At 53.9% G+C, this 23,231-nt stretch overlaps 1 protein-coding gene across 1 annotated transcript; it reads left to right on the top strand.

The window, feature by feature from the left end:
• The first annotated feature begins 803 nt into the window (after positions 1–803).
• On the top strand, positions 804–21,490 carry COLGALT1 (collagen beta(1-O)galactosyltransferase 1). The gene is made up of 12 exons (XM_007195488.2): positions 804–1,146; positions 2,466–2,576; positions 3,317–3,434; positions 8,407–8,541; positions 9,692–9,896; positions 11,343–11,462; positions 16,493–16,569; positions 16,650–16,756; positions 17,023–17,155; positions 18,443–18,570; positions 19,436–19,642; positions 19,870–21,490. Exons 1-12 carry the CDS (start codon positions 884–886, stop codon positions 20,135–20,137), a joined length of 1,872 nt encoding a protein of 623 aa, XP_007195550.2. The 5' UTR covers positions 804–883; the 3' UTR covers positions 20,138–21,490.
• The last annotated feature ends 1,741 nt before the right edge of the window (positions 21,491–23,231 follow it).

The following is a 23,231-nucleotide window of genomic DNA, read 5'->3' as shown; positions in this document are numbered from 1 at the left end:
TCACCTTTCCTTCCTAACTTTTGCCCAACTGTCTCTTGCACACACTGAGGACACACGATCTGTGCCCTGAATTTTACTTAACAATATTGAGCCCCCACCCCCACCACTCACGTTAATAAATAGATATCTGAGCATCACAAAAACGATGAATTAGAAAACACATTAGATTACTGGAAAACAGCCCCCTCGTAGCATTTCTTTGGAAACGTCCACCTCCCTCCCGTTCCATCTTCACACAAGCCTGCGGGGTCGTTATGACTCCATTTTACAGGTGGACAAACTGAGGCTCACACAGACGGCCCACGCGGGGACTGGATTTGAAGCCAGGTCTGGGGACGCCAGGGCCCACTCGCTTGGTACTCAACAACCCTTGAGGACATCCCAGGGAGGTCGAGAACTAGAGTGGTAAAACCCATGTTGCAGCAGAGGAAACTGAGGCTCAGATCTTGAGTCCCAAACCAGATCCTGACTATCCAGGTTCGACTCGTGACACAGCCGGGTCTTATACAAATGGAAGTTGGATGGCGAATCAGGCTGGGATCCTGGCGGGAGCAGTTGCTCGGTGGCAGCGCAGATTCTGAGCTCTGACGCCTTTACCGCACAGACCCAAGTTCAGAGCGCTCAGCGTCTTGGGGTGGGGATCGGGGGCGGCTGGGCTTCCCGGGCAGGCCTGCAGATTGACGTCACTTCGAGCGGGCCGCTGCGGAAGGTAGGAGGCACTTTGTGTCTTTAAGACCGTTTGGAGGCGGGCCCTGACGGCTGACTCCGCCAGGAGCTCTCCTCCCCTTTAAGGCGCGCGGCAGGGGCGGGGTCCCGACGGCCCCTTTAAGGCGCCGTCCGCGTCCGCCGGCAGAAAAGCGGCTTAAAGGCGACGCGTGGCGCGATGGCGGCGACCCCACGCGCGTGCCGGGGGCACGGGCGGCCCCTCCCGGTGCTGCTGCTGCTGCTGCTGTTGGCGCTGCCGCCTTTGGAGGGCCCGCCGGGCGCCGCCGCCTACTTCCCAGAGGAGCGCTGGAGCCCCGAGTCGCCGCTGCAGGCGCCGCGCGTTCTCGTCGCGCTGCTGGCGCGCAACGCGGCCCACGCGCTGCCTGCCACGCTGGGCGCGCTCGAGCGGCTGCGGCACCCCCGGGACCGCACAGCTCTGTGGTGAGCGCGGCGCCCGCGGCCCCGCATCCGGCCTGCTGTCCCCATCCCGGCGGGTCCACGCCGCGCCCCGCCCGCTGTCCTGGCACCGGGCGGGGCGGGCCAGCCCCACGCGTGCCTTTTGCTTGCTGTCCCCCATCAGGGCAGGACAAACCTACGCGTGCCTTTCTGCTTGCTTTTCCCCTGCCGCATTAGCACCAGCCTGAACGGCGCTTTGCCAGCTGGCCTCTTTAGGGTGGGGCGGGCCACAGCTCTGCCTTCTGGCCCCCACATTAGGGCATATCCGGGATCACCCGTGCCACACTGCCGGGGACTAACCCGCCAATCCACTTGGGAGCACACACAGCTTCAAAGGGAAGCTTGAGAACCCGCCCCCACCCCCAGTTGGGGCGTTGCAGTGGCCCACATTGCACGTCTACTAACTGAACGTCTTTCTGCTCCTGCTGCTGTATTGCTCCCTGAACCCAGCCTGAATCGGACCTCCTGCCTTCTGACTACTGGAGTGGGTGGGTGGGGTGTGCGACGGATGGCGGGCGGAAGGTTGGGGGGAGTGGATCCTTCCTAGAAGCAGAATGGGGCAGGGCCATGAACAAGCCTGACTGGTGACTTACCAATTCCTACCTCAGTTTCTTCATCTGGAAAACGGGGATACAAATACAATTCTAGTTGGGTTGTCTCTGAAGATGAACAGGTTACTGAATGTGAAGCCCTTGCGCCTGGCATCAGTGACCAGAGCCGTGGTTATTATTATCATTACTGTTATTATTGTCATCGTTGCTATCCTTGTTGTTGACTAAATAACAGTTATTTTGGGAGAATAACTCTCAGCTGATGGTCAAACTAGACTTCCAAATATTCCTTTTCCCTCCAGGCCGGATAATCCAAGCACACAGTTGGTGTTTAAGAAATGTTTGTTGAATGAATGAGTGACCACAGCCCACTCCAAAGTGGTTATTGCTCATAGGAGAGAATTGAGGAAGGTGGGGCAGGGCTGTGTGATATATATGTATTTTTATTAAATCTCACATATTTAGCAGTGAATGTGGTTATAAGATCATAAATGCCCCATAGTACGAACGTCATCTAATGTGTTTTTCCAAAATTAGCTTGTTTAATCCCCTCTGCAGCCCAGTGAAGTGGGCCCTGTCCTCACCCCCTGTGTCACAGATGAGGAAATTGGGGCATGGAGCGCGGAAGTGTCTTGCCCAGGGCTGTGTAGCTGGTGGGAGGCCGAGCCAGGTCGTGGGAGCCCTTGTTGCCTTGCTGCTGCTCGTCCTGCCTTGGTCTCCCTAATTTCACTCACTGGCCTGTGCTGTCTGCAGGGTGGCCACGGACCACAACTCAGACAACACGTCAGCCATGCTTCGGGAATGGCTGGTGGCCATGAAGAGTTTGTACCACTCTGTGGAGTGGCGGCCGGCAGAGGAGCCCAAGTGAGTGCCAGGCCTTGCCCTGCCCCCTGCCCCCAGCTGGACTTGGCTGTGCCCCTGCTCACACACCCTCCATGACTCCCCATCATCCTGGGCCAGCCCCCCGCCCCCAGTCCCTGATGCTCCAGCCCAGCTCTGCAGCCTTCAGCGCTGGCTGTGGCTACTCTGACCCTACCTCAGCTTCACCAGTGGGTCAGAAACCTCCCGTTGGACCTTTGCCCCCGCCGTTCGCTCCACCTGGAATTCCTTCATTCCTTGGTCTTTGTGGTGGACGCCCGCTGCTTTGTTCCCTGTGTCACTCAGCCACAACATCAGCTCTGCTGCTTAGCGTGCCCGTGAGCCCCTGAGTGATGTGGACTTCGGTTCCTTTCACTCTTTCAGGATTAATTTCTGTACCCACCCACTGCCCAGACCAGATTAGGAGTCTGGGAGGACAGGCTCCGAGCTTTCTTGTGCTTTGCGTCTTCTCTCCTAGTGGCTCCCCCTCACCCTCAGGGATGTCTCTGCAAGACAGTAGAGGCCCTTTCCCCTCCCCTCTGGGCCTTTGCACATGCTGTGCCCCTTACTGGGGACACACCTCTGTTCTCCTATTTTCTCCGTGCTTCTTCCCAGCCTTCAGATCCAGCTTACACATCCCCTCTTCCAGGAAGCCCTCTCTGACCACCCCACATTCAGCCAGCTCAAACCCTCTCTGGGCTCCAAGAATGCCCTGTGCTTCCCACATCACAGCTGCCTCTCCGCAGGTCCTACCCAGACGAGGAGGGCCCCAAACACTGGTCTGACTCACGCTATGAGCACGTCATGAAGTTACGCCAGGCAGCCCTGAAATCGGCCCGGGACATGTGGGCTGATTACATCCTGGTGAGTTTCTTGGCCAGCCAACCCATGGGTCCCCAGCCGAGGGTCTGGGATATCCAAGGGAAGGCAGAGTGGCGGGATTCGGAGACCAGCCTTAACCCCATTTTACAGAGGGGAAACTGAGACTCTGAGAGGGGAAGTGAGTTGTCAGAGGTAACACAGCAGGTTAGCGGAGGAGCTGGGATTTGATCCTCGGCCACCTGGATTCTTAAGCATCAGGAACAAATGGGCTTTTGTGTCCCCAGCCGACTCCTGTAGTTGCACACTTGGGTCATCTCCACTTTTATCAGCATCACCGGTGATGTGAGTTCTCTCTGCAACCACGATGATGACCTCGGGTCACTCCGAGAAGCAGGAGGATGGGGCGGGGGCTGGGGGATGTTGGCGACACTGAGCTGCTGAACCCTGACTTTTACTTCCTCCTTCTGGGCTTCTGGGAAGAGGGGAGCGGTTGAGGTTTTGAATGCAATGTTGGGTTACATGCCCACAGATCACGGGTCTCCTGTGAGCTCCTTCAGCTGGGTTCCTTGACCTGGGCATGGTCCCCTCCCCTGGTGCGATGGGCAGGGCATTGACAGCTGAGCCTGGTTCACCATGGAGGTTGAATGCAGTGATGCCAGCTTGACAGTGCCCGCGGTCGGTTTCTATCTTCGTGCCAAACCTCAAGCTTTGGTCTCTACCTTCTTAATTTATTAATCAGCATATATCTATCGTCCACTCCCTGTGCCCTCCTCGTGCCGGGCCCTGGGGACCCAGTGAGGGTCAGCACAGGCTGAGCCCCACCTTCCTAGCATCCCAGGAAAGGTGGATGTGACCAGAAAACAAACAAAACTGAATGAGAAAATATCAGAAGGCGGCCAGTGCTGTGAAAGGCACTTGATGATGTATCAGTGTTCTGGGGCTGCCATAACAAAACACCAACACTGGCGGGCTTAAAACAATGCAAGTTTATTGTCTTGCAGCTCTGGAGGCCAGCAGTGTAAATCAAGGTGCAGGTGCAGGCAGGGCTGCACTCTAGGGGAGGATCCTTCCTTGCCTCTTCCAGCTTCTGGGGGCTCCAGGTGTTCCTTGGCTTGTGGCTGCATCACTCCAGTCCCTGCTTTTGTGGTCACGTGGTCTCTTCTCCTTATAAGGTCACCAGTCACTGAATTTAGGGCCTACCCTAATCCAGTATGAACCCCATCTCTTTTTTAAAGTAATTATTTATTTATTTATTTATTTTATATTCTTTTCCATTATGGTTTATCACAGGATATTGAATATAGTTCCCTGTGCCAGACAGTAGGACCTTGTTGTTTATCCATCCTATGTATAATAGTTTACATCTGCTAACCCCACAGTCCCAGTCCTTCCCTCCCCCATCCCCCGCCCCCTTGGCAACCACAAGTCTGTTCTCTGTATATGTGAGTCTGTTTCTGTTTTGTAAATAGGTTCATTTGTGCCGTATTTTAGATTGCACGTATAAGTGATATCATATGGTATTTGTCTTTCTCTTTCTGACTTACTTCACTTAGTATGGTAATCTCTAGTTGCATCCATGTGGCTGCAAATGGCATTATTTTTTCTTTTTTATGGCTGAGTAATATTCCATTGTATATTTATACCACATCTTCTTTATCCATTCATCTATCGATGGACACTTAGGTTGTTTCCATGTCTTGGCTATTGTAAATAGTGCTGCTATGAACATAGGGGTGCATGTATCTTTTTGAATTACAGGTTTGTCTGGGAATATGCCCAGGAGTGGGATTGCTGTGTCATATGGTAATTCTATTTTCAGTTTTCTGAGGAACCTCCACACTGTTTTCCATAGTGGCTGCACCAGTTTGCATTCCCACCAACAGTGTAGGAGGGATGAACTCCATCTTAGTTTACATCTTAATTACATCTGCAAAGACCCAATTTCCAAATAAGGTCACGGCCACAGGTACCAGGGGTTGGGGGCCTCCCTTAGGAGGGGGCCCTAGCAGAGATCTGAAGGAGCCAAGGAGCCAGCCTCAGCGGGAGCTGGGGGCCAGTGTCCGAGGCAGAGGGAACAGAGCAGGGAGCAAGCTTGCGGCATTCAAAGACTGGCGAGGAGGCCAGTGTAACCAGAGTGGAGTGATGGAGGGGGTAATGCTGAGGTGGTAGGTGGGGGCCGGACTGTTCAGGCCAAGGGAGGGACGCGGCTTTTACTTTGAAGGTAATGGGGAGCCATGGAGGGTGTGTGAACAGGAGAGGGCTAGGTTCCGATTTCTGGTTTCTGATTTTCAGAAGTCCCTGTGGCTGCCGTGGGGAGCAGGGCCTGTGGGGCAGGAGGGGGGGGGCAGCAGGAGGCCAGGGTGGGGGCCTGTATGGGGCTGTGGGTTCAGGATGCGTTCTGAGGCCAAGGGGACAGGCCCTGCTGGATGTGTGGGTGCTGGAAGGACCTCACGTCCTGGCCTGAACCTTGTGGGGAGGACGGCACCATCTCCTGGGAGGAGGAAGGATGGAAGAGGCTCCTCCTGGGATCCCTGTGAGTTGGCGCCTTCTCAGACCATTTTCTAGATGGGAAAGTGGAGGCTTAGAGAGGGAAGTGACAGCCTGCTGGGTGGGGTCTCAGAAACAGTGAAGAACAGAGGTGGGACTCGAACCTCCCAGAACCGTCCAGCCCAGGGCCACCTTGTCTGCTTCCCTGGGTTTTGCTTTCATGGTTTGATGTTGGCTGGTTTTCACTGTTTTCTCTCAGCAAACCTGGGTGGAACTCAAGGTTTTGGTTCAGAACTCAAAGCAGCTTTTGACATACTGTATATTTTTGTAATCGGGGACTTCAGTAATCCATATTGGAATGTGAAATCATTTGTCTAGTGTTTTAAAGTTATTATTAAAATGGCCTCTTTTTTTCTCTTTTTACAAACACTGTGGGTGTTACTTGCAAGAAAATATACAAGAAACAACAAGAAGCTTGGAAAGAAAGAAAAAAATCATACCTTGTAGTCGTACCTCCTAGAGAGGCTTGCTCTCTGGCTGCGTTTTTTCACCTCTATGTGCTTCCAAAACTAGTTTCCATCACCCCAGAGGAAACCCTGTGCCCATGAGCAGTCACTCTGCATCCCCCTCCCCCAGCCCCTGGTGACCGCTGATCTGCTGTCTGTTTCTGTGGATTTGCCTGTTCTGGACATTTCACATAAACAGGATCATACGCTATGTGGCCTTCTGGGTCTGGCTTCACTCAGCCTGATGTTTTCTGGGTTCATCCAGGTTGTAGCGTGTGTCAGGGCTTCACTCCTCTTTCTGACTGAGTGATATTCCATCGTATGGATGGACCACGTTTTGTTTATCCATTCATCCGTCAGCGGACGCTTAGGTTGTCTCCACAGTTCGACTTCTGTAGATAAGGCTGCTATAAACGCGGTGTGCAGATGTCTGTTCGAGTCCCTGTTTCCAGTTCTCTCAGTCTGTACCTAGGACTGGAATTGCCGTAACTCCATGTTTCACTTCCTGAGGAACTGCCAGACTGTTCTGGCTGTTTTCACTGCAGCTGTATTCCAAGGTCACAAATTCAAATGTCCACAGGGGTCTGGGTAGGAACATAACAGGACTGCACGGCTTGTCCCACGGGGCAGCCGCCTTCCGTCTCCAGCTGGGGCGTGCCACGTGGGAATGCCCTTCCCGTGTTGCTGGAGAAGGCAGGGATTCTAGTTTTTGCTCTTGTTTATGGCAAGTGATTCATACGTTCTAAAAATCCTGCATGGGGGGCTTCCCTGGCGGTGCAGTGGTTAAGAATCCGCCTGCCAATGCAGGGGACACGGGTTGGAGCCCTGCTCTGGGAAGATCCCACATGCTGCGGAGCAGCTAAGCCTGTGCGCCACAACTACTGAGCCTGTGCTCTAGAGCCCGTGAGCCACAACTACTGAGCCTGCGTGCCACAACTACTGAAGCCCGCACTCCAAGAGCCTGTGCTCTGCAACAAGAGAAGCCACCGCAGTGAGAAGTCCGTGCACCGCAACGAAGAGTAACCCCTGCTCGCCGCAACTAGGGAAAGCCCACGTACAGCAACGAAGACCCAGCGCAGCCAAAAATAAATAAATAAAATAAATAAATTTTTTTAAAAACCCAGAAAAACCCTGCATGGGTAACGGAAAGCATATCTGTGGACCAGATGCATTAAAAAAAAAACCCACCTCCTAATAGTTGTATAATATATCATGCCGTGTGTGTTTTCACATCCCAGTAGACAGGAACGTCCTTACCTAGTTGTTTTCTGTGGCTTGATTGTTCAGTTGTCTCGACACATTCTGGAAGGGGACAGCAGGGCAGGGCCAAAATTTCTGTAGCTGATTCTCCACTGCTAGACTCCTGGGTCGTTCCCAGTTTGTGTGATGACCAACCCTGCCATGAATATTCTGGTGTGGCCTTTCTGGAAGGTGTTGGTGACATACGGTTTCGGGGGGACAGGCAGGCACCCCCCCCACCATGATGACCCTATTCATGGGTTGGTGAGTTTCCTTCCAGGCTGCAGCAAACAAGTTATCATCTTTTTACCCCAACATTCAAGGTGTTAAAAAAAAAAAAAAGCCTTATGTAAAGATCCTATTCTTACGAACTTTTTGGTTGGCATTTAACTTACATAGAAAAAAGTGTGTTCCAGCCCCGACTGTCCTCCTCATTGACCAGGTGCTGACCGTCTTAAAAGTTCCCCTAAAAGGAGCCACGTGATGCACCCGCTGTCACTTCCCGTGGCTCGCCAGCACCGTGTGTGGGACCCATTTGTGTCGCTTCGTGCTGTGTGGTCCGTCCCTCTTGCAGTGTCGTGTATTTCATTGTGTGAACGTAACTCTGCTGGTGACTTAGGGCAGAGCTGTCCGTTGAGGAGCAGGTGGCTTCCAGGGCCGCACGTGCTATTCCAGGCACCCCCCTCCCCAGGGCTCCGGCCTCTGCCCCAGCTGTTCCAAGCTGTGGCCTAGCCCGGCTCACTCTGGCGGCCCACACTGATGCCATGTCGGGTGTTTTGCAGTTTGTGGATGCGGACAACCTGATCCTCAACCCTGACACGCTGACCCTGCTCATCGCTGAGAACAAGACGGTGGTGGCCCCCATGCTGGATTCCCGGGCTGCGTACTCCAACTTCTGGTGTGGGATGACCTCCCAGGTCAGGGGGTTGCCGTGGTAGGGCAGGGGTCTGGGGGTGGTGGGGGCTGGATTTGGAGTCTAACTTATCCTCACACTGCTTCATAGTGAGCATTTGATAAACGCTATTGTGATAATCCTTAAATAGACCTTGAGGGAGGGTCTACGATTGTGTGCCCCCTGCCCCTACACCCATTACTGAGGCAGAAACACAAATGCAGAGAGAGGAAGTGACTTGCCTGCGTTCACATAGCTATGACGTGATGGTGCCAGGATGGGACTTCAGGCACAGCTTGATCCAGGTGTTCAAACAGTATTCCTCTTCCTCCATGCCTTGCGTGGCTTCATTTCCAAACTCCTGGGGAATGATCCCAGCAGCATTCAGCCAAAGTCCACTCTGATAGAACCTTGTCCAGTCTCCTCCTACCCCTGAACCAATTACTGAAGTCAGGAAAATGTCAGGCTCTGATTGTCCCACCCAGTGATGAGGGTGGGGTTTTAGGCAAAGCCAGGGAGAGTGAGGGGCTGGTGATGGAGCAGGGCTGTGCCAGGGGAAGGGGGCTGGGTGGCTAGAGCCAGGATGCTGACCCATCCTATCTCCTCCTATCTTTTTGTTTTGAATTGATGTGTAATTCACAAAATATAAAGTTCACCATTTTAAAGTGAATAATTCAGTGGTTTCTATATTTTAAAGTATGTCATAGAAATCTAAATGTTAATATGCTAACAATTCCAGTTCGTAAAGGGTAGGAGGAAGAGAGAGGACTGTTCCAGAAGCTTCTAAAACTTCTCTTCTAAAAGATTGCCCCCCGACTTTCTTGAATTCCCACTTCTGATGTTTAATTTTAAAATCAAAGGATCTCAAATATCCAGTCCCTTTTTCAGCTTTTTAATTTCCTTTCTCAAATGCTGCTTTTCTGATCAGAAGTATTGAGCTGGGTCTGCAAATGAGTGACTGTTTCCCTGTGTTTCTGTGCCATTGCCCAGCAACTGAGGCTCTGGAGCTGGAGACTGACAGGCCCTGCTCAGAGCCCTGCGCTCAGGGAATGCCCACCACAGCCAGAAACTGGCACCCAGTCTTACTCTCCGGGTGTTCTGTGCCTCCTGTTGTCCCGGGCCTCCAGCCTCACCTTTAGGGACCCCCATGCAAAACTCTGCCCGCCTCCCCACAGGGCTACTACAAGCGCACGCCTGCCTACATCCCCATCCGCAAGCGGGACCGCCGGGGCTGCTTTGCAGTCCCCATGGTGCACTCGACCTTCCTGATTGACCTGAGGAAGGCGGCATCCAGGAACTTGGCATTCTACCCTCCCCACCCCGACTATACCTGGTCCTTCGACGACATCATTGTTTTTGCCTTCTCCTGCAAACAGGCAGGTGAGCCCACAGGGGGTTTGCCATCATGGGGTGTCTCTCTGCTTCTTTGGGACCAGTGCTGAGCCCACAGAAGGTTCACAGAACCAGAACTGCAGGGTGTAGCGATGACTTCAGGTGCAGCTGTATCCAGGTGTTCAGATGATATCCGCAGGATATCTCTCCAGCCCTGGCTTTGCTGGGTGGCTTCACTCCCCAGGTCTTTAAGATCTGCTTATTGAAAGTTGTTTCCATCTTGATATTTTCCTATATTCCCCCAAATATCTGTGGTTGAGCATAATTGTTCCCTAGTTGTATACTTCGGGCAAAAAAAAAAAAGTTTAAAGAGGAAGAAAACATAGCCATATGCTGACCTGTCATTTATTTTTAAGCCACGGGTCAGCAAACTATGTCCCATGGGCCAGATCTGGCCCACTGTCTGTTTTCGTATGGACGCAAGCTAAGAATGTCTTTTGGGTTCCTGGACCCAATTCCTATGTGTGTAGGTTGGAGGTGGGGGTGTATTCCCCACACCGACAAGCAATTCTGCGACCCCAGCAGGGTGTCTGAGAATTCAGCTCAATTCCAACTCGGTTCTGGCTCTGTCTACTTGGAGATAGCCTCAGATTCCACAGGTTAAGGGCTCAGCCCCACAAAACTATGTCCCCCACCCCGCTTGAGATGCTGATCGCAAGTCCAGGTTGTCACCTGTGCTTCTGACCAAATGGCTAGAAATCAAAGTTTCCCGCGACTCCTTCCTTGGGTTCTGCTGATTTGCAAGAGCAGCTCACAGAACTCGGGAAACCTGTTTACTCACTAGGTTACTGTTTATTATAAAAGGATATAACTCGGGAACAACCCAGAGGAAGAGGTGCACGGGGCAAGATTTCGGGGAAGGGGCGCAGAGCTTCCATGCCCTCTCTGGGCACGGTCCGAAGGCAGACTTGAGTTGTTGAGACAGAACTGTTTGGCCCACAGACCTAAATATTTACTGTCTGGCCCTTCAATGAAAATCGTTTTCGTTGGGTTTATCACTTTAAAAAAAGATATATACTCATTATAAAACTTGAAACCATTCAGAAAAGGACTAACACAGAGATAATGTTACTCATGGTTTGTCCAACTGCATCTCATTTTTGTGCATAAATGTGCATCTTTACTGTTCACCCGCAGTTTTGCGGTTTGCCTGCTCGTGGAATCCTGCAGGGACTGAGTCAGTACCGGTGCAAGGCACTCGTTAACAGTTCTGGAGTTTTTTGTCTTCTTTCCTGGCACTGCGAACCCCTGTTCTGGCTCCAGTTCCCAGATGGAGCGCCGAGGGGGTGGGTCTCTGCCGGTTGCTGGGAACAGCTGGACCCATTTTACGCTCTGGCCCCATGCTGGGCTGTGAGGCTAATGCTCTGTTCGGAGGTTGCCTCCACTGCCTTATTGCTCTGTTTTCAATTTTGATTGTTGTTTCCTTGGCCCCAGAGGTCCAGATGTACGTCTGCAACAAGGAGGTGTATGGCTTTCTGCCGGTGCCACTGCGGGCACACAGCACCCTCCAGGATGAGGCCGAGAGCTTCATGCACGTGCAGCTGGAGGTCATGGGTGAGTCTGCCTGCGCCAACCTGGGAGGGCTGAGTCGCCTCCCTCTCCCTGCCATCTCGCATCTGTGAACACTGACTGAGCGTCTGCTGGGCACCAGTCTCTTCGCCGGGCACTGGGAACCCAGTGTGAACAGGTGGACGGTTGTCCCCCCCTCTCACAGAGTGCTGGCTTGCAAGCAGCTGTGCACGGCATGCTCGGGGAAATGAGGGTGGGCTTTCTGGCGGAGGTGGCATTAAGATGCAGGGTAAGTAGGAGTTAGCCGATAAGAGAATTGCAGCCGGAGGGAGCAGCACGTGCGGAGGCCGGGAGGCTGGAGGGGCTGTGAGCTCAGGAAACAGGTGAGGTCGGCGGGACAGAAGTGGGGCTGGTGAGCTGGGCAGGGCTGGCAGGCAGGGCCAGGGCGGGGGCCTCAGACATTCGGCTGAGGAGCGGGCCTTTTCCCCCGGGGCTGTCAGGAGCCATGGAGGGTGTAGGAGCAGTGAGGGCAGCAGGTTTCACTGATGGCCCTGCATGTGCGTGGCAGCGTCTAGGACACAGCCATTTCGGGCCATTTTGTCACTCATGTCCCTGCCAACCTCCAGACCCACTGTTGTTTGTTTAATATCTATCTTTTTTTTTTTTTTTTAAATTTTATAGCTACTTTATTTATTTATTTTTGGCTGTGTTGGGTCTTCGGTTCGTGCGAGGGCTTTCTCTGGTTACGGCAAGCGGGGGCCACTCTTCATCGCGGTGCAGGGACCGCTCTTCATCGCGGTGCGCGGGCCTCTCACTATCGCAGCCCCTCCCGTTGCGGGGCACAGGCTCCAGACGCGCAGGCTCAGTAGTTGTGGCTCACGGGCCCAGCTGCTCCGTGGCATGTGGGATCTTCCCAGACCAGGGCTCGAACCCGTGTCCCCTGCATTAGCAGGCAGATTCTCAACCACTGCGCCACCAGGGAAGCCCCCAATATCTATCTTAATTGACACTTTTTTTTTTTTTTAACTTGAATACATTTTAAAAAGGAGACTACATATTTTTACCGTGGTTGCAAGCTCATGTCTTTCTAACACATATACAAATAAATCCGTAGACTATTAAACTAGTAGCTGTCCCTCTGGTGAGGTGGGCTGAACGCACGGGGCCGAGCTGCCATTGATGCTGCTTGAAGAGGGGATTCTGCCCCGGCTGAGGGTCTCTGAAGCAACCGGACAGTGGTACGGCATCCTCTTCCATAGGGGCCTTGCCCTGTGCTGACCGCATCCCTGTGAAGGCCTGGGAAGCAGCATGGCCGTTCCTCCCACTGCACAGATGGAGAGGGCCTTGGAGGGCCAGGCCCCTGCCCTGAGGTTCAGTCCGTGCCCCACCCCCTGGGCCCGGCTCTGATTCATTTCTAGAAGGCTCTGTCTGTGGCTCCCCCTTGTGGCTGAAGATGGAATGACACCCTGCCTTCTTTGTTTTGTGGGGGCTTTGGGGTCTTTTGAGGTGACACCTGGAGGCTGCAAGGTCATCAGTGTGAAGACCCCCGCGACACCCAAGTGTCTGTCCCATGTAGTTGCCCAGGCTCAGCCTGGCAAACCCACCAGGCTGTAGTCATAAGAAGTGGGTCTCTGCCTCTTGCCAACTCCTGTGGGCGAGCGGACCCCGAGAAGCTTCTCCAGGCTGCCATAGTTTTCCTCGTTTAACTTTTCACATATATTTCCCTTGTTATTTTTGGTCAGAAGACTGTTTACGCTGCCGTTATAAACGGAAGGCACAACAGAAGCGTGAATATTTTCCTGTTTCTCAAGCGCCAGAGCAAATCACACAGAACAGACGGAAGGAGGGTCTGGAGGTTTCAAATATTTGTGCAAATCCTTCCTTACAGTTCTAGTGAAAACCACCTTTTTTCTCCACCTCTGTGTGGGTACCTGTTCCAGGGCTGTGCATGTGATTTTTCATGTGTTCAAAAGTCTTTCGGGACTTCCCTGGTGGTCCAGTGGTTAAGACTCTGCGCTTCCACTGCAGGGGGCACAGGTTTGATCCCTGGTCGGGAAACTGAGATCCCGCAAGCCATGCGGTACGGCCCAAAAAATAAAAAAATCTTTTTTACAATGAAATTTCAAGCTTAGAGAAAAGCTCAGAGTGATGCCCTCTGTGTATGGGGAATCCAGCAACTTCCTTCCCTACCTGCTCATGGACTACGGGGTGTCTTTCCCAGTTGGCCCCATAAACTTGGCTCAGTGTAAATCCTGTTCTTTGAGTTTTAGCATACACAGCAGTGACAGGTCATGTGTGTGCAGCATGATGATTGTTTTTATTTTATTTTTTAATTTTTTTATTAAAAATTTTTTTTTCAATGTTATCATGTTTTTATTGATCAATCTGTGCCCAATTAAAAAATAAACAACCAAAAAATACCCTTATCTAAAAGCAAACAACTCAGGAACAGCCAGATGCAAGAGATGCATAGGGCAAGGTATGTGGAAAACGGCGAAGAAGCCTGCATTCCCTCTCGGAACTCGCCGTTCTCTGTTTTTAATATCCTTGTCACCAGACACGGGCCAGGCTCTGGCCCTCCCCAGGGTCCCCCACTGTCATGATTCCACCAGCTGACGGTTTTTTTCCCTTTTTGTGCTTCTCATCAGTCAAGCTGCTCAAGTGCGGTGTCTTCTGCCCCATGTCGTCGTCTGTGCTGTCTCCGGGTGCTGCGTGTGGCTGTGGCTTGTTCTCTTGTCTTGCTGTGTAGTATTCCATGTAGATGTTCAGCCACAGATTCATTCACTCTTGGCTGTGTCATATGTCACTTTACCAGTCTTCTCCTGAGCAGCATGGGGGGCATTTCCCATTTTTCCCAACATTGCCATGTGCGAGAGAGTTCTAGACATGCATCAGTGGATGCAAAGTTAGGGAATATCCACAAGGTTGCCCTCACTTCTTACACCAGTTGCAAAATCTGGGGTCCCCAAGACCATGCTCAGGTTTGATAATTCACGAGAGGGACTCAGAACTCACTGGAAGCTATTATACTCACAGTTACAATTTATTATAGCCAAAGGACACAAATTAAAATCAGCAAAGGGAAAAGGTGCATGGGGCAGCATCCAGGAGCGTTCCAAGCACGGAGATTCCTATTGTCCCTTCCCCGTGGAGTCATATGGGCAGTGCTTGCTTCTCCTAGCACTAGTATGTGACAACATGCATGGTGTACCGCCAACCAGGGATGCTTCCCAAGCCTCCGTGTCCAGGGTTTTTACTGGGGCTCCTACACACAGATACAGATGATTGCCACGTGGCTAACCTCCATCTCCAGTCCCTGCAGAAATTGAGCCAATACCAAGTAGCCCAAGACCTCCACCCTAAATCACACTGTTGGCATACATACCCAGTATGGCCCAAGCCCTGAGATAAACAAAGACATTTCCAAGGGCTTCAACCTCCCAGGAGCTGGGAGCAAAGGCCAGACCTCTCTGTGGTCAAGTTTAATTCTTCACCCTATGATGGGTCTAGGGGTGTTGCAGTTTTTGACATGGCTCTCTGGAAAGGCTGCATTGTGTTGCTCCTTCTGGACCCTAATATGCTCCATTTTCCCAGAACTGATAAGAAAGGATGAAGAGATACCCCCACTTCCCATCAGCAGGTCCTTTCACCATCCACACCCCAAGCGGGCAGGCAGAGGCTGAGAAAGAGAGGGAAAGGGCACCTGGGATTTGAATTTGGGTCTTCAGATCCCAAAGCCTTGCCCTTGGGTCCTAGGCTCCCCTGAGGAGGACAGGGGGTGGCAGGGAGCTCTGACGGGCCCTCGATAGGAAGAAACCCCAGGGCACAGTGTCCCTGGAGGAGGCCCAGGCTGCGAGGTGGGAGGTGCCAGGTTGACCCTGAGCCTTGCCCAGGCTTCTCCCAGACAGAGGGGCCTGTGTCTGTCCTTTGAGCTCACACAGGGCCTTTGTTCTTGGGGAGGCAGATGCCACACTCACCTTTTCTGGGCCAGCCTGGTAGATGACCAGGAGCCTCACCAGGCCCACAGTCCCCTGTGGATCTGATCCTTCTGTGGGAAACCGTCAGGGATGTACCAAGACAGGGCCCCGGGGATATGGTCTGAGCACTGCTCACAGCAGCTAAAAGGGGAACAATCGCGAACACTCTGAAATTCTTGGCATACCTGGGCTTGTAGATGTGTCACTCCAGTCACATGGCCGTCTTCTCCCTGTGTGTCTTCACACCGTCTACCCTCTGTGTGCGTCTCTGTATCTGAATTTCCCATTTTTATAAGGACCCCAGTCAAACTGCTTAGGACCCACCCTAATGACCTCATTAAAGATCCTATTTTCTAAATAAGGTCATATTCTGAGGTACCGGGGTGTCAGGATGCCAAAGTATCTTTTTGGGGAGGATATAGTTTCACCCAAAACAATGTGTGTGATTTCATGGCATCTTATCATGACATAAACCTCTGAGAGATTTATTAGCCCATTTTATAGATGAGGAAGGTCATTCCTTTTGTTCATTTTATGAGTTTGTGCTGAGCTCTGTGTTGGGCGTAGGGAGCCAGTGTGAGTGGACAGACCTGGTATCCGTCTGGCAGAGCTCATGGGAGATAATCAGGGAGCCGGGGAGGTAGGACAGCAGAATGAGGCTTTGACGGAAGCCCAGGCGCTGTGGGGACCCCCGAAGAGGTACCTGACAGCCTGGGGAGGTCAGGAGACTCCTCTGCTGCCACCCGCCCACCCCCCGCCCCGTCCCAGAAGGCCTCTTAGCTGATAACTCAGGGGGAGGAGGGGAGGAAGGAAGGGTATTTCAGTAGAGGCCCAGCGTGTGCAAAGGTCCAGAGGTAGGAATGGGGGATGGGTAAGTCTGGAGCAGTGCCAACAGCCAGCGTGGGTGGGAGGCGGAGGAGAGAGACTAGCACTGATGCTGTGAGTGGGGCCGCGTCGGACAGGGTCTCCAGCACCAGGCTGAGGAGCTCGGGATGACGGAGCTACGCAGAGGGTGGGGAGGGGGCGTTGGAAAGAGGCTGGACACGCCCCCACTTCCCAGTGACCCCCGTGACCCCTCGGCTTCTCTCTGCCGCCCAGTGAAGCACCCACCCGCGGAGCCCTCGCGGTTCGTCTCGGCGCCCACCAAGACGCCAGACAAGATGGGCTTTGACGAGGTAGGCTGGGCCTTCCCTCATGGGTGGGGCCGGGGGCCGGGGGCCGACCTGGAGGGTCCAACCGAGGCTCTGGGCCACAGGTCTTCATGATCAACCTGAAGCGGCGGCAGGACCGACGGGAACGTATGCTGCGCGCGCTGCAGGAGCAGGAGATCGAGTGCCGGCTGGTGGAGGCTGTGGACGGCAAGTGAGTCCCACCCCGGTGGGGGAGGGGCGGCTCCATGTGTCGGTGCGTAGACCTCGCGGGTGGCGGCTGTGGAGCGGATGTGAGTCTGACCCTGCGCGGGGTGCTGGCAGGTCTGCGCACATGGTATAGACCACGCCCTGGCAGCCCACATTGGGTCCAAGAGGGGTGCGCAGGTTGGGGGGGTGGTGGCAAGGGGGAATGTCGCTAATGGTGGAATTGTGGGCGGAGAGAGTCTTCCACTGACCCCCTCCTGACCCCCCTTGCAGAGCCATGAACACCAGCCAGGTAGAGGCACTGGGCATCCAGATGCTGCCCGGCTACCAGGATCCTTACCACGGGCGGCCCCTCACCAAGGGCGAACTGGGCTGCTTCCTCAGCCACTATAACATCTGGAAAGAGGTGGGTCCCGCAGCGGGGCAGGGCCCTCCTCAGCCTTCTTAACAGCTCAAGGAGGGAATCACCTGCACCGCAGACAGTCTTGTCTCTTTAGTGAATGTGTCACCTGAACCCTGGGTGGGTGAACTGCCATCCTTCTCCTGTGCAGATGTGGAGCCTGAGTCTGGGGAGGGTTGAGCCTGACTCTAGAAACAGGTAGGGTCTGAGGCCCAGGACCTCGAAGCAAAACCTCTTTATGTCCACCCACTGTCAAATATCTAGAGCCTGGGCACCGTGCTCAAAGCTTACTAGTAGGAGTAATAGCCATGGCGACGATAACTAATGCAGACCCCACACATTGGTACCCCATTAGCCCCAGAGGCTCATCACACACCCTTGGAAGGAAAGGTTTTGATGGGCGAGGATGCCAGGCACGGGCTGGAACCTGGGACCAGCAGGCGTGAGGCCAGATGGGGCATTTGGTGTTTGAGACGACAGGTGCTCAGCCAGGTTACCCTCCTTTTCTGATATTCATCATGGAGGTCATGGGGCAGGGATTGCAGTGTCCGGGTAGCTGTAGAGCCAGAGGGGATCCAGGTTCAAGTCCAGCCCTGCCTCTGAGAGGGGTGAGCTCTGTGAGCAAGGAAGGCATTTCCCAATCTGAGCCTCAGTTTCCCCAGATGATGGAGTCACAACTTCAGGGGCAGTCGTGAAGATTCTCTAGTTCATTCGTTCTGGGAACATTTGTCAGGGACCTACTGTGTGCCCAGCCTGCTGCTGGTGCTGGGGACACGACAGCCACCAAGATAGATCCAGCCCCCTTCAGGGGGCTCACAGCCCTGGGAGGTGGGGAGACTGATGATAATCCACAAAGAAATGAATGACAATGAAATAAGTGAGAGGCATCTACAGGAGAGGCCCAGGGTTATGAATTATCCTCAACTGGCAGCTTTGGGTGATAGTCAGGGAGGACCTCTTGAGTAGGTGCCAGGCGAACTGAGGCCAGAAGGGTGAGAGGGAACCTACCTGCAGCTCTGTGGGGGAAGGGTGCTCTGTGTCAAAGGCACAGCGTAGGCCCAGGCCCTGGGTTGGGAAGGAGCAGCCAGGCTGAGGTGAGGCTGTGGAATCTGCTGCCAAGTTGTGAGGAGGAAGTTTTGGCCGGGAGGTAGATCCAAACTGGTGGTGGTGTGTGTGTGTGGGGGGGTGGGGGTTGCTTTTCTCCTGGTGCCCCAGAGCTTTTAAGCAGAACTGGCTTCGGGGTCAGGCCTGGCTTTGATCTCTCCAAGATCTCAGCAGGGCCTCCTCCCTCAGGTTGTGGACCGCAGGCTGCAGAAATCACTCGTGTTCGAGGACGACCTGCGCTTCGAGATCTTCTTCAAGAGGCGCCTAATGAACCTTATGCAGGATGTGGAGCGGGAGGGTCTGGACTGGGACCTCATGTGAGTGGGGCCTGGGAGGGGCCAGAACTCAAAGGTGTGGCCTAGAGCCTCTAGGTCGGAGGGCCTTTGCAGGTTAATATGTTGGGCCAACTTTTGGGAGCTTGGCAGGAGGACTTGTTCTTGACCCAGAGGTCTAGGGACCTGGTGGAAGCCTGACAGCTCCTTCAGGGTTTGGAGACTTGACTGGAGCCTGTGGGGTAGAGAATAAGGCTAAGATTTGACCCGAAAGCCTGGGGACGTGGCTAAAGAACTTGGGGTGTGGCCTGGGGTGGGTTTGATCCGAGCTTGGATGCAAGGCCAGAAGCCTGGGGGCTTGGCTGAGTGGGGTATGCCCACGGGAGCCTGGGTCTCAGACCAGTGCTAGGTAGAGTATGGCCAGCATATTTCTGGAACAGTCCCTTGGCATCTCATGTAGGTGGGTTGGTTCATCCTCCCCACCCCTCCCCTGCCCCTACCACCACGTGCAGGGCCCTGATGTGGGTTCTGGGCCTCAGACTCAGGACCATGCTCTTGATCGGAGCAGTAGCTTCTCCCCTTCACTCCTGACTGCTCACCCTATCCGTCACCTTGCCCGCCTGCCTCACAGCCCTCTGAACCCAGAGCAGCTCCCATCTCAGCTCCGCTCTCCTTCCTGTGGCACAGCCTCCCCAGCTCCAGATCCTCCCTGGCGCCCTCAGAAAAAGCCCCCTCTCCTCCCTGCGGCCCCAGACCCCTGTGGGCCTGCTCTCACCCTGTCCAGTCACACCAGCCTCCTCATTGCTCCCCACCCCCCCAGGGCCTGACAGGGGCTCAGTGGATCTCTGCGTTAGCATTCTTGGGTGGGCAGGCGGGAGGAAGGTGACAGGGCCCCCATCCTGCACCCCAGCTATGTGGGCCGGAAGCGGATGCAGGTGGAGCACCCCGAAAAGGCTGTGCCCCGCGTGAGGAACCTGGTGGAGGCCGATTACTCGTACTGGACGCTGGCCTACGTGGTCTCCCTGCCAGGCGCCCGCAAGCTGCTGGCTGCCCGGCCGCTCTCCAAGATGCTGCCCGTGGACGAGTTCTTGCCGGTCATGTTCGACAAGCACCCAGTGTGAGAGGGGCTGGCGGTGGGCAGGCGGGCTGGGGTCTCGCTGTGGAGCTGGCCTGGGTGGGGGCGTGAGGCTCGTGGGTCCCAGGGAGGTGGCTTTCCCCCTGCCTGCTTCTTCCTCCATCTGGTCCCTCGCCGCCGCCCTCCCCCCGCCCCTGCCGCCCACTTCTCTCTCCATTCGTCTCTCACCCCCCAACCCACTTCGGCCCCCGTGCTCCCCTCCCCTGCAGGTCTGAATACAAGGCCCACTTCTCCCCTCGGGACCTGCGCGCCTTCTCCGTGGAGCCCCTGCTCATCTACCCCACACACTACACAGGGGACGACGGGTACGTGAGCGACACGGAGACCTCGGTCGTGTGGAACAACGAGCACGTCAAGACCGACTGGGACCGGGCCAAATCCCAGAAGATGCGCGAGCAGCAGGCCCTGAGCCGCGAGGCCAAGAACTCTGACGTACTGCAGTCCCCGCTGGACAGCGCTGCCCGGGATGAGCTCTGAGAGCTCTGAGCGGCGGTGGCCATGAATCCAAAGCAGCCTGTCGCTGGCCCGGCCCCCACACGCCCGCCGGGGACAGCGGGGCCCCTGTGGACCCCTGGCAGGCCAAGGAGGGCTCCCCACACAGGGCGGCGTCCAGTCAGCTCTTGCTCAGCAATCACGTGCACGCAGGCAGCATTAACGGAGGTGCCTACTGTGTGCCAGGAACAGGTGGATTGGGTGGCAACAATTCGTGCGCCCAACACTTTAAGCGAGTACTGGGTACCAGGTTCCTGCGTTCCGGCAGTGAACGAGGCATGATTATTCCCTCCCTCGGTGATGGATCCAGTCGTCAGGCATTATGGATCCCCCATCAAGAAGTAGGCGCTAGTGATACACATTCACTGTTTGAATTCATTCGAGTATTTATTGAGTGCCTACTGTATGCTGGGCACCATTCCAGGCTCTGGGACTAGTGAGGTAAACTTTCATTTATTCAGACACATATTGAGCACCTACTATGTGCCTTGTACTTGTGACACAGAAGTCCTTACTGACTCGGTGCATTTATTGAGTGCCTGCTGTGTGCTGGGAGCTGAGCTTTGTGCTAGGGCTGAAGATAAACAAGATGCTTTTCACTCCTAATTGGTTTCTTCCCCACCCATCCAGAGAGCATCTCCTGTGTGCCGGGCACTGGTGATACAAAGCAGGATGACAGCTGTTCAGTCAGCATCTGATCACCAACAGAGATGAAGGAGTCCTTTCGTTTCTTCATGCAGCAAGCATTTATTGAGTGCTGGCTGTGTGCCTGACCTCATGGACTCCCAGTGGGGCTGAGTTTGATTCCTCATTTCCCGCCACCCCCCATCACCCGAGCCGTGTGCAGATAACATCCTCTGTCCACCGCCCAGGAGAGGGGGTGGCTCTTCCCTTGCCAGGGGCAGCCATGGGTTCCAGCAACCCCATGTCCTCATGCAAGGCCCCCCTTGCTAGACCCAGCCCCCCTGGAGGGGGTGAGGGGTGAAGCTGGGGGCGGGGTCTCCCATGCCCACTCCTGGTCTCAGTTGCTTGACCACCCTGCCCTGCACGTCAGGTGTGGTCTCTGCCTGCTCGATGGCGTTCCTCTGTCCAAGCCTTTGGTGGGATCATGCATTTGGGGCCTCGCGTGGGCTCCGCTGCACTGGGGTGCTACCCACGGCCCGGGCAGGACGTCCCCCGGCACAGGCTGGAGGACTCGCTGGGTCTTCAGCCTGAAACGAACGTCAGAGCCGGCCAGCGGTGCCTCATTCTCTGAGGGATAACTAACTGCTGTCCGGGTCGGGTCCTGGATAACTTGCTTATTTTTTTTATTAAATGTTCTTGGTTGGTTTTCACATACATCTGTGTTCCCTTCTTGGCCCAATGCTCTGTTCACCACCTACGCACCACCCACACTCCCCACCCCCCCCACCCCCGCTTCAGGCCAAGATGTGGGAGGAAACCAGGTGCGGCGGGGGGAGTGAGACCCCGGGGTTCCAGTGTGCCCCATAAAACTTCCCCAAAATAGCCCGGGGGCGACAGATGGTCAACCTCACTCTGTCCTGCGGGGTCAAATAACAGAATGAAGAGGGGGGCTGTCATAGTTTGGAGTCTCCAGAAAACAGACCCCAAGATGAGGATTTGAATTATCCAAGAGGTGACCCCAGGAAACCCTGATGGCGGTGGGGACGTGAGGCAGAGAGGGAAGGAGCCCTTCAGGGGGTGCCAGTGAGCAATTGGTGGGGTTGGGGGAGGCAACTGGGGGGCAGGGGCAGCATAGAGCATGCACCTCAGAGTGGTCCCACCCCAGGGGCGAGGGAGGTGGGGCATTTATCCATTCTCAACAGCATTTGAATTTTCTGGGTCAAATAAGGGTTCTCAAGATTCTCAAGCCCTTTTAGGGTGTGCAGGCATATACCCGAGACTTTTACAAAATAACAGATTGTGTGTGATCCTTGTGGAAAAACGAGAACATACAGCTAAGCAAACCGAAAAAAGCAAAATTAAATCACACGTCCTCAGAGACAACAACTCCTAACTTTTTAGTGACAAACCTTTCAGTCTTACCCATTTGCATGGTGCAAATATATACATGTTTTGAAAAAGAGGATTCGTGTTACATAAACTCTGTTACAACCTGCTTTTTTCTTTTTCTCCCACACAACACATTTTAATTTCATAAACACGGGATCAAATTGTACCCGGATTTTTTTCAGCAATTTTCTTTTTAAATTTAACAACATATTGCAGACATTCTAATCAGCGCAGATGTCTACCAGGTCTTTTTGGATTGTTAACAATAAAATAGGCTGTGATCAGGATGGACCAGCATTTATTCAATCATCCTGATGGAAGAATATCACAGCCTGGCAGTGAACAGTATTATACAATCCATCTTTCCCCCTGGAGTGTTTATTTCAGTTGGGTAAGTTGATACAGGTGGGATTGCTGGGTTAACAGAAATGCGCCCTTGAAGTTTCAGTAGAGGCTGCCATGTTTTCTCTTCTTGTTAAATCTTAGCTATTCATCATGTATCTGTGAGGGTGGATGATCCCAGTTTATTAACCAGTCTCCTCTCGTAGAACACTGGAGTCGTTTCTCATGTGTTACCGTTACATGTTATGTTTCCAAATCTTATTTTAACCTGGTGGATCTCAGTTGGGGGGGTGCGTGGATTTTGTCCCTCAGGGACATTTGGCGATGTCTGGAGACGTTTCTGGTTGTCATGACTGGGGGTGGGTGCTCCTGGCATCTAGTGGACAGAAATTAAATTCCCTGAGTGCACAGGGGGGACCCATAACAAAGAATGATCCAGCCCCAAAAGTCCACAGTCCCTACACCCAATTCCATTCAGCCCTTTGGGGACAGAAGTCTCTAGAAGAGTCTTCTTCATGGCATGAGTGAAATTTCCTTTGCCATGAAATGTCTCTGATTCAAACGTAGATTCTCAGGCTCTGCCTCCAGACTGAAGGGGTGGAGCTTGGAGGTGGTGCCTGGGAACCTGAGTTTTCTTTCGATGCCCCCATCCAGTTATCTAACTCTGATCTCCCCTTTGCTCTCTGAACATCCGGGAGAACCGCATCCTTCCTTCTAGAACATT

The sequence above is a fragment of the Balaenoptera acutorostrata genome, chromosome 2 (assembly GCF_949987535.1).
Source record: "Balaenoptera acutorostrata chromosome 2, mBalAcu1.1, whole genome shotgun sequence".
Classification (NCBI taxonomy): Eukaryota; Metazoa; Chordata; class Mammalia; order Artiodactyla; family Balaenopteridae; genus Balaenoptera; species Balaenoptera acutorostrata.
This window is presented reverse-complemented; position numbering and strand designations above follow the sequence as displayed.

Excerpts from the sequence above, each read along its gene's own strand:
- COLGALT1 (XM_007195488.2), top strand. The coding sequence starts at position 884 with ATGGCGGCGACCCCACGCGCGTGCCGGGGGCACGGGCGGCCCCTCCCG. Across the intron at positions 3,435-8,406 it reads TGTGGGCTGATTACATCCTG|TTTGTGGATGCGGACAACCT; the intron begins GTGAGTTTCTTG and ends GGTGTTTTGCAG. Across the intron at positions 16,757-17,022 it reads GTGGAGGCTGTGGACGGCAA|AGCCATGAACACCAGCCAGG; the intron begins GTGAGTCCCACC and ends CCCCCCTTGCAG.